The 14,037-nt window shown below is 38.4% G+C and overlaps 1 protein-coding gene across 1 annotated transcript in view; it reads left to right on the plus strand.

Annotated features, from left to right (window-relative positions):
* Window positions 1-14,037, plus strand: part of srebf2 (sterol regulatory element binding transcription factor 2) — a 61,922-nt gene that overhangs the window by 32,827 nt on the left and 15,058 nt on the right. Inside the window, exons 8-10 of the mRNA XM_028815320.2 lie at window positions 4,185-4,377; window positions 6,496-6,683; window positions 9,222-9,486. Coding sequence (XP_028671153.2) covers window positions 4,185-4,377; window positions 6,496-6,683; window positions 9,222-9,486 — 646 coding nt within the window. The remainder of the gene's footprint in view (window positions 1-4,184; window positions 4,378-6,495; window positions 6,684-9,221; window positions 9,487-14,037) is intronic.

Genomic DNA, 14,037 nt, shown 5'->3' on the forward strand with positions numbered 1-14,037 from the left:
ACGTGAACTAAAAACAAGGAAGACATTTACAGCACGAGTCACACGCGGGAACGAAGGTAAATGACGTTAATTTTTGACTGTCTTTTAATACTGTGTAAGCATACATCTATCTATCTATCTACATATTAACACATGTGCAATTAAACGTGTGCATTTACGGGGTGATTTCTCAGGCTTAAAAGCTCACCTTTTATCAAACGCGGGAAGAAAGGTAACTGACGTTGTTCACTGTCTTTTAATACTGTGTAACCATACATATTAACACATGTCCAATTAAACGTGTGCATTTACGGGGTGATTTCTCAGGCTTAAAAGCTCGCCTTTTACTAAAAAGGTAAATGCAAAACTATTTTCAATCAGTTTATTGAAACGCTCCCGTTAAGGATTGCAATAACATATTCGCGAGATAAAAGAACGAAGTAGGGGGAAATGGAGGAACAGCCGCAAACAGCGAAGAGCAAAAAATTAATTAAACAATTGAGAACGGAGCGAGTTAAGCATACAAGCATGTTCATAAGGGAAACAAAGCACGGTGTGAAACGTAAGTTTAAATTAAGTTTATAGAAACGCTCCCGCTGCGGATTGCAATAACATATTCGCGAGATAAAAGTTTAATGAGAAGACACGAGGTATAAACGAACCACACGCCGTGGCGCAACGTTAGGGGCAACAGTTTCAACCATTCTATGATCTGCTTCTCGCAACTGAAAGACGGCACATGGCGGATGTTAGCCGACTTGCTGACCGCAACGTTAGGGGCTTCAACTATGGCGCTGACGCCACATCTCAGTGCCAACACTTTGCAGACTCTACTTAAAAGACACGCCCTCCTCACTGGACAGTTAAAAACACCAATCAAACTAACGATGACATCAAGTATTACCCAATCAAAAGTAGGAAAGGAGGCATCTTCATAAAATGCGTGTGGGATGATTTGCATGAGACGCTGCTTTAAAAAAAAAAATGATAAAAAAAATACGGGATAAATCCCATCCAGTATTGATTCAAAACGGGACGCGCAATTTCATTCTCAAACGCGGCACGATTCCGTATTTTAAAGGACGGGTGGCAACCCTACAGTGCCAGGTAACCACCCATACAATCAGATTGTGATTCAGACTAGGAATGCAATGAATGTAATTACCCCGATCTACATACAAGGCGAAAGTCTTGCAACATTCAAAGATGATGGTTTGGGATAATTAGTACTTATTAAGGTACACCATGGAACATAAAAGAGGTTATGAAGCCTTGAACCGAAAAAAGCAAGATCTCAGAGATCGTAAAAAAAAAAAAAGGAGGTAATGTCGTTTTACTCGCTGTAGATTTTAGTCAAACATTACCAGTTATTCCACGAGGGAGACCAGCAGATGAACTCAACGCGTGTTTAAAATCCATGCTTCTCCCACGGTCGGTTATATGTCGCGTGTTCTCCGGTAGGTACACCAAAAAATGTATACATTTAAGCATGTAATGGGCAAAGAAAAAATGAGGTATACCCGAAGGCACTGCAGTAGTACTCAATGTAACTTTACTTCTTAAATGTTAATGTTTTACTGTTTAATAATTTATACGCTTCTTATATATTGTTCAAATTCTTTTATCAAAATACCAGTGACAGCGCAATGCACGATAACATGGAGTGAATACACCATACGCATCTGCCCACGGCCGCCCTGGTGTGCGCAGATAGGAGTTGATTCTAAAATAAAATAAACATAAAAAGAGTAATACAATCATCACCCATAAAGCGGATAGCAGACGTGACGTATTATATGTGTACCAGATTTCAAGTCAATAGGTGAAACGGTTTGCAAGCTACAGGTGATTTAAAATCCTGGACAGACCAATGAAAAGCCACGGTAGCAAATTATAGAAGAAGATTTTACTGTTTAATAATTTATATTTATATGAAATGTGCTTCTTATATATTACTTCATATTCTCATATGATAATGATGTTAATGTTGTTTATATTGATTTCTATGTTATTGTAAGTGCATCTATGTGTGTATACAGTGGTGTGAAAAACTATTTGCCCCCTTCCTGATTTCTTATTCTTTTGCATGTTTGTCACACAAAATGTTTCTGATCATCAAACACATTTAACCATTAGTCAAATATAACACAAGTAAACACAAAATGCAGTTTTTAAATGATGGTGTTTATTATTTAGGGAGAAAAAAAATCCAAACCTACATGGCCCTGTGTGAAAAAGTAATTGCCCCCTTGTTAAAAAATAACCTAACTGTGGTGTATCACACCTGAGTTCAATTTCCGTAGCCACCCCCAGGCCTGATTACTGCCACACCTGTTTCAATCAAGAAATCACTTAAATAGGAGCTGCTTGACACAGAGAAGTAGACCAAAAGCACCTCAAAAGCTAGACATCATGCCAAGATCCAAAGAAATTCAGGAACAAATGAGAACAGAAGTAATTGAGATCTATCAGTCTGGTAAAGGTTATAAAGCCATTTCTAAAGCTTTGGAACTCCAGCGAACCACAGTGAGAGCCATTATCCACAAATGGCAAAAACATGGAACAGTGGTGAACCTTCCCAGGAGTGGCCGGCCGACCAAAATTACCCCAAGAGCGCAGAGACGACTCATCCGAGAGGTCACAAAAGACCCCAGGATAACGTCTAAAGAACTGCAGGCCTCACTTGCCTCAATTAAGGTCAGTGTTCACGACTCCACCATAAGAAAGAGACTGGGCAAAAACGGCCTGCATGGCAGATTTCCAAGACGCAAACCACTGTTAAGCAAAAAGAACATTAGGGCTCGTCTCAGTTTTGCTAAGAAACATCTCAATGATTGCCAAGACTTTTGGGAAAATACCTTGTGGACTGATGAGTCAAAAGTTTAACTTTTTGGAAGGCAAATGTCCCGTTACATCTGGCGTAAAAGGAACACAGCATTTCAGAAAAAGAACATCATACCAACAGTAAAATATGGTGGTGGTAGTGTGATGGTCTGGGGTTGTTTTGCTGCTTCAGGACCTGGAAGGCTTGCTGTGATAGATGGAACCATGAATTCTACTGTCTACCAAAAAATCCTGAAGGAGAATGTCCGGCCATCTGTTCGTCAACTCAAGCTGAAGCGATCTTGGGTGCTGCAACAGGACAATGACCCAAAACACACCAGCAAATCCACCTCTGAATGGCTGAAGAAAAACAAAATGAAGACTTTGGAGTGGCCTAGTCAAAGTCCTGACCTGAATCCAATTGAGATGCTATGGCATGACCTTGAAAAGGCGGTTCATGCTAGAAAACCCTCAAATAAAGCTGAATTACAACAATTTTGCAAAGATGAGTGGGCCAAAATTCCTCCAGAGCGCTGTAAAAGACTCATTGCAAGTTATCGCAAATGCTTGATTGCAGTTATTGCTGCTAAGGGTGGCCCAACCAGTTATTAGGTTCAGGGGGCAATTACTTTTTCACACAGGGCCATGTAGGTTTGGATTTTTTTTTCTCCCTAAATAATAAAAACCACCATTTACAAACTGCATTTTGTGTTTACTTGTGTTATATTTGACTAATGGTTAAATGTGTTTGATGATCAGAAACATTTTGTGTGACAAACATGCAAAAGAATAAGAAATCAGGAAGGGGGCAAATAGTTTTTCACACCACTGTATGTATGTATGTATGTATGTATGTGTATATATATATATATATATATATATATATATATATATATATATATATATATATATATATATATATATATATATATATAAAATATATGTGTATAAAATATATGTGTATATGTATATATAATATATCTGTATGTGTGTGTATATGTCTATATGTATATATATATATGACAGCAACACTCATAACAATGACAACACAATTACATTGACAATCATGTTACGTTATTTTTAAAATGTTTCCTTTACTTTTTCATAACCTCTTTAACACACTACTTCTCCGCTGCGAAGCGCGGGTATTTTGCTAGTATTTTGTTAAAGGGCAATCTACAATGCGTTATCTTATACAGAAAACGTATGTGTTTGTGAGATAAGACTGAAGCAACCTAACGTAGGCAGCACTAGTAAGGAAAAACCGATGACCGGGAGTCTGAGGAAGTTGTACAGTGTGTTTACAATCATAGAGCTAGGTATAAGCTAATCATCATTTATATCTGTGTGCCCATAAGAATATATTTTTTTATCTTTTCTAGGTTAAAGATGAGCCAGACTCACCACCTACCCTGGGAATGCTGGATCGCTCACGAATCCTGTTGTGTGCCCTCACGTTCATCTGTCTTTCCTTTAACCCACTCACCTCCTTTCTAGGGAACCATGCTATTGATGATGCTCTAGGATCAAAGGTGCAAGGGCCAAGTAGAACCATGCTAGGACTGCAGAGCACAGGTATGGTTTTTAATTGTTGTTTAAGGCTTGTGTTTGTAATCTCCCTTTATGGTGCCTTAAATTCTCTATTTAAACTTGTAAAGCAGACAGAAAAGAAGTACATGACAAAACATAAATATCCTCATTTTCAAACTGATTTAATCCAATTAATGCTCTTGCTTAATGCTTATCCCAATACCACTGGGCACACGGCAAAAAAAAAAAAAAGTCCATCTCGGAGGCAATTCTCACACATCCACATATACACCATTCAGTTTGCACTTACCAGTTGACCTAACTTGCATGTTGTTGGTTGTGGTGGAGGAAGACCAGAGTACCCAGAGTAAAATTCAGATTAGGAGAATATGTAAGCAAGACATGGACAATCCCTAAGCACTGTATACCACATGACTGTCCTGTTAGCACTTACAGTGCATCCAGAAAATATTCACAGCGCATCGCTTTTTCTACATTTTGTTATGTTACAGCCTTATTCCAAAATGGATTAAATTAATTTTTTTCCTCAGAATTCGACACACAACACCCCATAATGACAATGTGAAAAAAGTTTACTTGAGGTTGTTGCAAATTTATTAAAAATAAAAAAGCTGAGAAATCACATGTCCATAAGTATTCACAGCCTTTGCTCAATACTTTGTCGATGCACCTTTGGCAGCAATTACAGCCTTAAGTCTTTTTTTAATGTGATGCCACAAGCTTGGCACACCTATCCTTGGCCAGTTTCGCCCATTCCTCTTCGCAGCACCTCTCAAGCTCCATCAGGTTGGATGGGAAGCGTCGGTGCACAGCCATTTTAAGATCTCTCCAGAGATGTTCAATCGGATTCAAGTCTGGGTTCTGGCTGGGCCACTCAAGGACATTCACAGAGTTGTCCTGAAGCCACTCCTTTGATATCTTGGCTGTGTGTTTAGGGTTGTTGTCCTGCTGAAAGATGAATCATCGCCCCAGTCTGAGGTCAAGAGCGCTCTGGAGCAGGTTTTCATCCATGTCTCTGTAAATTGCTGCAGTCATCTTTCCCTTTATCCTGACTAGTATCCCAGTCCCTGCCGCTGAAAAACATCCCCACAGCATGATGCTGCCACCACCATGCTTCACTGTAGGGATGGCATTGGCGTGGTGATGAGCGGTGCCTGGTTTCCTCCAAACGTGACGCCTGGCATTCACACCAAAGAGTTCAATCTTTGTCTCATCAGACCAGGGAATATTCTTTCTCATGGTCTGAGGGACCTTCAGGTGCCTTTTGGCAAACTCCAGGCGGGCTGCCATGTGCGTTTTACTAAGGAGTGGCTTCCGTCTGGCCACTCTACCATACAGGCCTGATTGGTGGATTGCTGCAGAGATGGCTGTCCTTCTGGAAGGTTCTCCTCTCTCCACAGAGGACCTCTGGAGCTCTGACAGAGTGACCATCGGGTTCTTGGTCACCTCCCTAACTAAGGCAGGGATTCTTAGACCATTCCTCCTTAAAGAATCTTTCCATTATCTGCATTCCTAGATCCTCTCTTGTACATTTGCCTCTTTAGCTTACCCCACAGGTTTTCAATGGGGGTTTAGGTCCAGGGAGTAAGCCTGCCGTGGCAGAAGCTTGATTTTTTGTGTTCAACTTGTATTCCATTTTTATATTAATTTGGACTATATTTTGCATTATTCTCCTGCTGGAAGATCCAACTATGACCCAGTTTAGGTTCTTGGCAGAGGCAGCTAGATTTAAATTTAAAATCACTTGATATTTCATGGAGTCCATGATGCCATGTTCTCTAACAAAGCTCCAGGGAGTTTGAAGGAAAAACAGCCCCACAACATCACAGAACATGAACAATGCTTCATAGTAGAGATTAGGTACTCATATACTGTATATAGAGATATATATATATATATATATATATATATATATATATATATATATATATATATATATATAATATATAAACTGTAACCTTCTTATTCCAATTCAACAACACAGATACTATCACAGCAACACTGTATTTTAAAACCCAATTTACCGTCATCAAACAGGCAGTTTTGCTGTGTTGCTTTATGATGATGGTCAGTTTGAAGTGTACTGGTTAACTTAAAGCATTTGGGTTCGATTAATTTTTCTTAATGTTTTCATTCCTCCAGATCTGCCCGTCATAGGTTGGTTAGACTGGATTTTGCCCACGCTGCTTCTGTGGATGGTTAATGGTGTAATTGTGGTCAGTGTGTTTGCAAAGCTCTTGCTTCATGGAGAGCCAGTCACTCCATTGCATTCTCGGTCATCTGTCACTTTTTGGAGACACCGCAAGCAAGCAGATCTGGAGTTGGCAAGGGTAAGAAGAAAGTTTTATTCTGTTTCTGTCCCAAACACCCCACCCCTAACCTCCTTTATTAATAGCCAGTAAGCTTGGGAAATAATAAGGGAAAGCAGACTCTTTCAGATTTCTTGCATAGAAATTGCATTATCATTTTGCATTTCTACGACCGTATAAAATGGGTGGAGTGAACCCTGGGGGGACAGGGGGTATTTTCTTCAGGCCAAATCCCTACTGTAGTGTTTAGTTGGTGGCAATACTGATAACGAGAAGATGCACAGAGAGAGCCCTCCAGTCGCATACAGAGGAAACTACATCGGTAAAGAAGGAGAGAGAGAAGCTGGGGAGTTTGTAAACTTTTTGTAAATAGTGGTTTTTTTTTGGTTTACACTGATGGAAGAAGTTTTTCTTGCAGTGGAGTAATAAAGGGACCTTTTCTTTGTGTGTGTGGTTTTTTTTTTTTGTGTATATTTTTTCTACTTGCAGAATCCTTCAGTCAGAACTTGTACATATTGTAAATAGCCTCAGAGTTTTACTGCCTCAAGTATTTATTGTATTTTTTTCATCTGAGCGGGTATGGACACTACCTTTTGTATGGTTTTTGCATGACACCTAATTTTTAAATGCATTTATTTTTTTCCACTGAAATAATCATTTTTTGTAATAAAGGACATTTTTGTACTGTCAACAGTATATGTTGCCTTTATCTCGGGTATGTCTGGTTTCAACTTGGTTATGAACTACTAAGATCCCCATCACATTGTAAAAGCATCTGTTTTAATTCCTTGGAACTGTCCAAAATTGCACCCCTTTGTCATAATTCAGCACTGCAGTATTAGGAATTATTTGAAGCTCCATTTCTGCCTCAATGCGATGAACATGCATGCATAAATAAATATTCAACAAAGAATGGGCAGGAAACTTGAAGGCCTTTATTGCAATGTAGCTTGGTTTAAATATGATGCATATTACTGTTTTTCATTGATTTCCAATCTAAATCCAAACTTTTACCCATTTGTTTAGAGATTGTTTAATTTTGTGGAAGGAAATCTTGAAGACACATTGAATTAAAATTGTATCTGAATTGTAGCATCTCTATGTCATTTACTTCTATGACAAATACTGTACTACAAATGGCCAGCCTTAAAAAGCTATTTAAATACATTTCATTTTAGAAAGTTAGGATTTTTAATGAATGCATGTCTTTGTATTTCTCACTGTCTTAAGTAAGAAATGGAAACTAAAGAGGTTGGAAAAAAAAAAGTACCTTTGGTTTACAGCTTGTGTTAGGCCTCATTTTTATAGTGACTCATCTACCACTGTATTTAGTCCTTTTTCAAAATCCACTAAAGACTTTATTTCTCAATAAAATGTGCCAGTTAGCCCTTTCCAACCTGAAACCTGAGAAGAGGAAGGTCTTATATGTTAACTAGAGACAAGTAGTGCTAAATCCTAAATTCTTTTTTAAAAAACAAAAAAAAAAAGGTTTGTATTCTGTATGGAAATCACAGTTATGGAATATTTCAAACCATGTGAATGAGTGTTGGTCCAGTCACTTTGAAAATGATGAGCAAATAATGATTATACATTCATGAATAAAATCTCTTAAGAGAATGGGTTTGACAAAATATTTTTAATACTTTTAGGTTAAATGCTACAGATTAGCAAAGTAAATATGACATATTTATAATGTTAATATCAACTGTGATGAAATTCTGACCTGTTACGTTCACTTTACTAAAAGTGGTATGACCTGGGCTTTAAAATTTTTTTAATTGCAAACAGTGAATGTTGCAATTTTCCTTCAAGATGTAATTTATTAATATTGTGTACCTTTTTATATCTTTATAACTTGTAAGTGCCTGGTATTACTTATTTATTTTCGATTATGTATTTATTTAAGCTTAGCAGTGAGTGAAAAGAACACCACATGCTGATAGTGATGAGTGCCTATGACACTTGGTAATATCAACAAAACGTAACAAAAAAAGAAATTAACAGTTTAGCTAATATGGTTTTGAAAGGTCTAGACATTTTGAATAACATAGGTAAGCATGCAGTTACCAAAAAAGCAACTGGTCTCACATTCAAGTTAAAGTTAATAAATGCCCTGCCAGGATATAATACATGCCTTTAAACTAGTGGCATACCATAATGCCTTTTTATTAGAAAGATTTAAGATTTTCATCATATATAGCCTAATCTTTAAAAACATCATTTACAACACACATTGTCAGTGACATTACAGAGTCTTTGCACCCTGCCTGTGCCTTATACTAACCTTCTGCTTTTAAGCCCAAGGAACTTTGTTTCATACGAAACTAATGGGACTCAATACAGTAAGCGAATGGTAACTACTAATACTATTGTAATATTTTCATCTTCACTGTAGTAACATTTAATATTACACCTGCAGAATAATGCTCAGAAAATAATTAGGTGTAATTTAAAAATATTCAATGATTTAGGGGAAAGTGCTAAATAAAATGAATAATATATTGTAGGTAAAGACATTAACATTTTAATATTTGCTCCTTTTTATGTTTACCTTCCAAGGGTAACTACGCAGCTGCAGGTTCCCATCTCCAAACCTGCTTGTCAGTGCTGTCCCGTGCCCTACCCTCATCACGCCTTGACCTAGCCTGCTCTCTTTCTTGGAACTTAATTCGGTATGGCTTGCATCGAGTTACCCCCATGCGCTGGATCCTTCGACAAATAGGAAGTCGCTGCGAAAGAGCAGGAATTAGGGAGGAAGAAGCCAAAACGAGCGCCAGAGATGCTGCTCAGGTATACCACAAGCTACATCAGTTGCAGGTGACAGGTATATATCTTTTTATTTTATCAATATTTAATTAAATTATGGACCGTAGGTGTTACCTGTTTATTTTTATTAACAAAGTGAAATTCTGTAAGCTTATTGTTCATCAACAATAACATGCTACTATAAATAAAATTCCCTTAAAATACATAGTTTTAATCAATAAAATATGTAGAGAAAATATTTAGCCATAATGCATACAGTATGGCATTAAAGAAATTAAGGCTTCTCATAATTACAAGCTGTCATATTGTTTAATTTCTTTTGTAACATACTGTATATATTTGTGTTTAATCCTGGTCTTGAAACCCAAAAAATCGATCATAATATCACACCCCGACTTATACGACACTTACAATATTTTATTTTTTTTTTTTTTTACATCTTCTTGCTTCCTCCAGTCTAGCATCAGTTTCTCAGACATATTGAATTGCAGCAGTGCAGTTACCAATTTCTTTCACCACTTTTAATGACTTTCAATTTAAACCCAGCTTCATATTTTCTTCTGATCGAACGCTCCATCATAGATAAGGGATACTCTTAAGATTAAGGTGTATGAGGGTGTGAGATACAAAAAACACAAAACCGTGCAAACGTCACTTTGGAATAGTTCGGGTATTACTGTGTGGTCACGTAGGCACAATACATAGGGGAAAAAAAAGGCTGTGTGCTCCATGGTTGCCCACTCAGGTAGGCATTAGCATTTCATAATCTCTTGGACCAATAGCGTGAATTTTCTACATTCGACTTATACGACCGACATTATAAAATACCAGAAATTAAACAGTAAAATCAAGCCCTGGCTTAAACACGAGTATATATGGTACTTCATTTAAAAAAAAAAAAATGCACGAAGAATTGTTTGCTGCACCCACCACACAACGAAACAGCTTGGGATCCTGGCTGCCAACCCCCAGGGCAGACACATGGTCCAGTCCCACCATCTGGAAATGACCATCTATGTGCAGCACCCAGGTGTTATGTGGCCATTCCCTTAGCCTGACCCAATCACTTGGGTCCTCAACAATGAGAATCCTGTGAACCAGATCACCCTCTGGGAATCGCATCACATGGCCATATTGCCATAACTGATGCTCTCTCACAATGCAGGTAATGTGCCTCATTTGGGACTCCGTGAGCAACCATCCGCTAATTGAACACAAAGTCAAACCAGCGGTACCCAAGGATTCTCCAAAGAGACACAGTACTGAAGGAGTCCAATTTTTTTTTCTCATGTCACTGGATAGCATCCATGTCTCACAACCATATACAGGTAAAATTCCGTTATAACGAACTCCCAGAGACCTAAAAAATATTTCGTTGTAATGAGATTCTGTATTTGTTACTATAGTGCTTGTATACAGGTGTTTGCAATTATTTCAATAGCTTCTTTCGCATTACTTTTAATCTCCTCCTGCCTACAAATTATGCTGATGAGAATTTTTCTCAGCATTTCCTTGCAATAATACATTTTCAGGGTGCGAATGATGCCCAAATCCAATGGCTGAAGCGCTGCCGTGCAATTGGGTGGGAGATATTCAAAGCGAACATTATATGAATGTGGAAGCATGTTGTGGGCAGCACAGTTATCAGTCAGGAGCAGAATCATCATTTCTTCTTCATATTGTGAGGTTTCTGAACTCTTTTGAGACCCCCCACTCCCCACCCAATGGGAACGACACGCTGAAGTGCGTCCTGAAGCGCGATTGCAGCATCTGTGGAAGATTGTTTGTCCGTTGCTGGGGCAGGGGAATAGGAGGCTCACATTGCTGCAGTGAAGCGCCACAGAAGCAAATCATAAAAGATCAGGGTCACGCTATAAGTCCCTGTCTTGCACCTCAAAACACAAAGCTTAGTCTCAGTACTTTAGCAAAACCAGCTTTATTCAGCTTGAAACAGGAACGGCACAGTTATTTATTGTAGCGTGATCTGCCACTCTGCTATACACAGACATAGCAGTCAGGCAGGATCGTGGCAAGGTCAGTGATCAAGTAATCCTGTTACAGTATCTGCATTTACAATTTACGTGCTCCTAACCTTGCATCACCCATCGAGATCTTTTCTGTTACTTTGGCGGAGAGACGCAGCATATCTGTGAGCCTGCTATTGCCCCGTACAGACGCAGAGATCGCACTTCAGGACGCTCTTCAGCTTGTTATCTAGTTGTGGGAGGTCCCGAGAAAGTTTACAAACCTCACATTTTCTTGAATGAGTACCACAATAATAGGAATGTTTCTTGAACGAGCATCACTGAACCACATAAAAACGGCTTTTTCGACGTCTTCAAATGTGGAGTTCATATACGTTTGCATCACGAGATTTTTCTACTTTTTTTGCTACGCCTTTCAAGAAAGTTGACAGTGTCAATGGCGAAATTCCAAATTCACTGGCAACATCTTTTTTCTTTTTGCAGCAATCGAGAGCTGCAAAAAATTAAAGTTTTTTTTTTTTTTACTAATATAAACTGTTATCATTTTTCCGTGTCTGCCATTTCTATAGGAGGGTGACAATGAGTTAAATTCCAATGGATGTTTTACTTATTGCTCGTCAACATTTGAAAAAGGTATCACTGAAAACTGCAGGAAACAAAAAAGGCAAAAAAAAAAAAACAGTACGAGGAAAGTTTGAAGAAAGAAAAAAAATGACAGTGTTTCTGTTTGGGGATCGTTGTGCACAACTGAGCTGCGCCCACAGAACTAACTGCTCAGTGGATGATTCTTTCAGGCATTTCAAGGTCTTTTGTGCACTTTGTTATAATGAAAGTATCTGCTGAATGTACTTCGTAGTAACGAGATTTCTATAGACTATTGTCATATGGGAAAGCTGTCGGGACCATAAAAATACTTTGTTGTAATGAAAATTTCGTTGTAAAGATATTCATTATAATGGAATTTTACCTGTAGCAAGACAGGAAGCACCAGGACTCTAACAATAAAGGAAAAAACAAAAAATGTGGGACTTGAAAAAGTATTCATCCCCCTCAGTGTTTGTCCTGTTTTGTTGCATTACAGCATGGAGTTAAAATGGATTTTTGGAGGATTAGCACCTTTTGACTTACACAACATGCCTACCACTTTGAAGGTGCAAAATATTTTTTATTGTGACACAATAATTAAGACAAAAACAGAAATCATGAATGTGCATAGTTATTCACAAAGTCGATACTTTGTAGAGCCATTACAGCTGCAAGTCTCTGACCTGTTTGGCATGCTTCTTGGTCTTCTTGTTGCTTGCTTAGTGATGTTGCAGAGTCAGGAGACTTTCTGAACAGGTCTATTTATACAGTCATCATGTGACACTTTGATTGCACACAGGTGAACCTTAATCAACTTCTGAAGTTAATTGGTTGGACCAGATCTTGTTTAGAGTAGTTTCATAACAAAGGGGATGATTACATATGCACTCACAACTTTTCATTTTTATAATTTATATCTAAGGTATTTTTCATTATGCTTCAGCAATTTCAACTATATTGTTAAGTCCATTGCATACAATCCAAATGAAAATCCTTTTAATTTCAGATTGTAATGCAACAAAACAGGGCAAACATTGAGGGGGATGAGTACTAGTTTCAAACCAAAAATTATGCTGTTACACAAACCAATAATAAACATAATACAAACTTTTAAAGAAGCCGCAAATCTATCAAATACAAGATGTTTATCAAGACGATACAAGGCTGACATGCTTAACAACATTACTATTAAAACAGAAAAGTTTTGCTGATAAGCTAACAAACCTATTGTTTACTAAGCAGCAATTTCAAATTCTTCTTTCTCCTTTTTCTAATTAAAAATATATTGGGGTTTTATAATTATGCAAATACTACAAATTATTAGGCAAAAGAATTGTATAAATTGTGACACTAGATGGCGCTGTCTCTCCTCTAACCTGACAGACAAGCATCCAGGACATCAGGTAAAAGCACAAAAAAGTTTAATTCTTTACTTCATGGCTGTAAGCACCCCAACCACCATACACAGGCAAGTAATATTAATAAATACAATAATAATCACGAATAATGAACACAAATCTCTCCTCCACACCTCCCAGCAAGCTGTGTCAACTAACTCCCAACTCTGGCTCGCTTGCTGGGTTCACAGCAGTCCTTTATATAGTGCCCGACCACGTGACTCACCAGCACTTCTGGTTCAAATGGAGGGCTTGAGTTTTCTTATGCCCAGAAGTACTTTGGGGCATCTGTCCCTGTGACTTGGGAGTACTTCCAGGCTATACGGGAAGCCAAAATCCCCCTGTCTCCCTGCAGCATCTCCTGGCAGCACCCACGGTACGCAGCAGGGCTGTGAAGCCAAACTCCATATACCATGGTGTCCTGTGGGAATTCAGGGCACCTCTGTGCTGCAGGGAAATCACTATCTAGTATCCTGGGGAGGCAGTGTCCCAAAGTTGCTGCCTTCCCCCATCCTTCCACTCTTTGGGCGTACCGGCCGGGTTGAGCTGCCAGCCGTCCATCACAAAACAAAAAATGAAAGGCAGCAACTCATTGATCCCTTATTGAATGAAACACAGTCACAATGTGTAAAGTTTTTATTA

The sequence above is a fragment of the Erpetoichthys calabaricus genome, chromosome 12 (assembly GCF_900747795.2).
Source record: "Erpetoichthys calabaricus chromosome 12, fErpCal1.3, whole genome shotgun sequence".
NCBI lineage: Eukaryota > Metazoa > Chordata > Cladistia > Polypteriformes > Polypteridae > Erpetoichthys > Erpetoichthys calabaricus.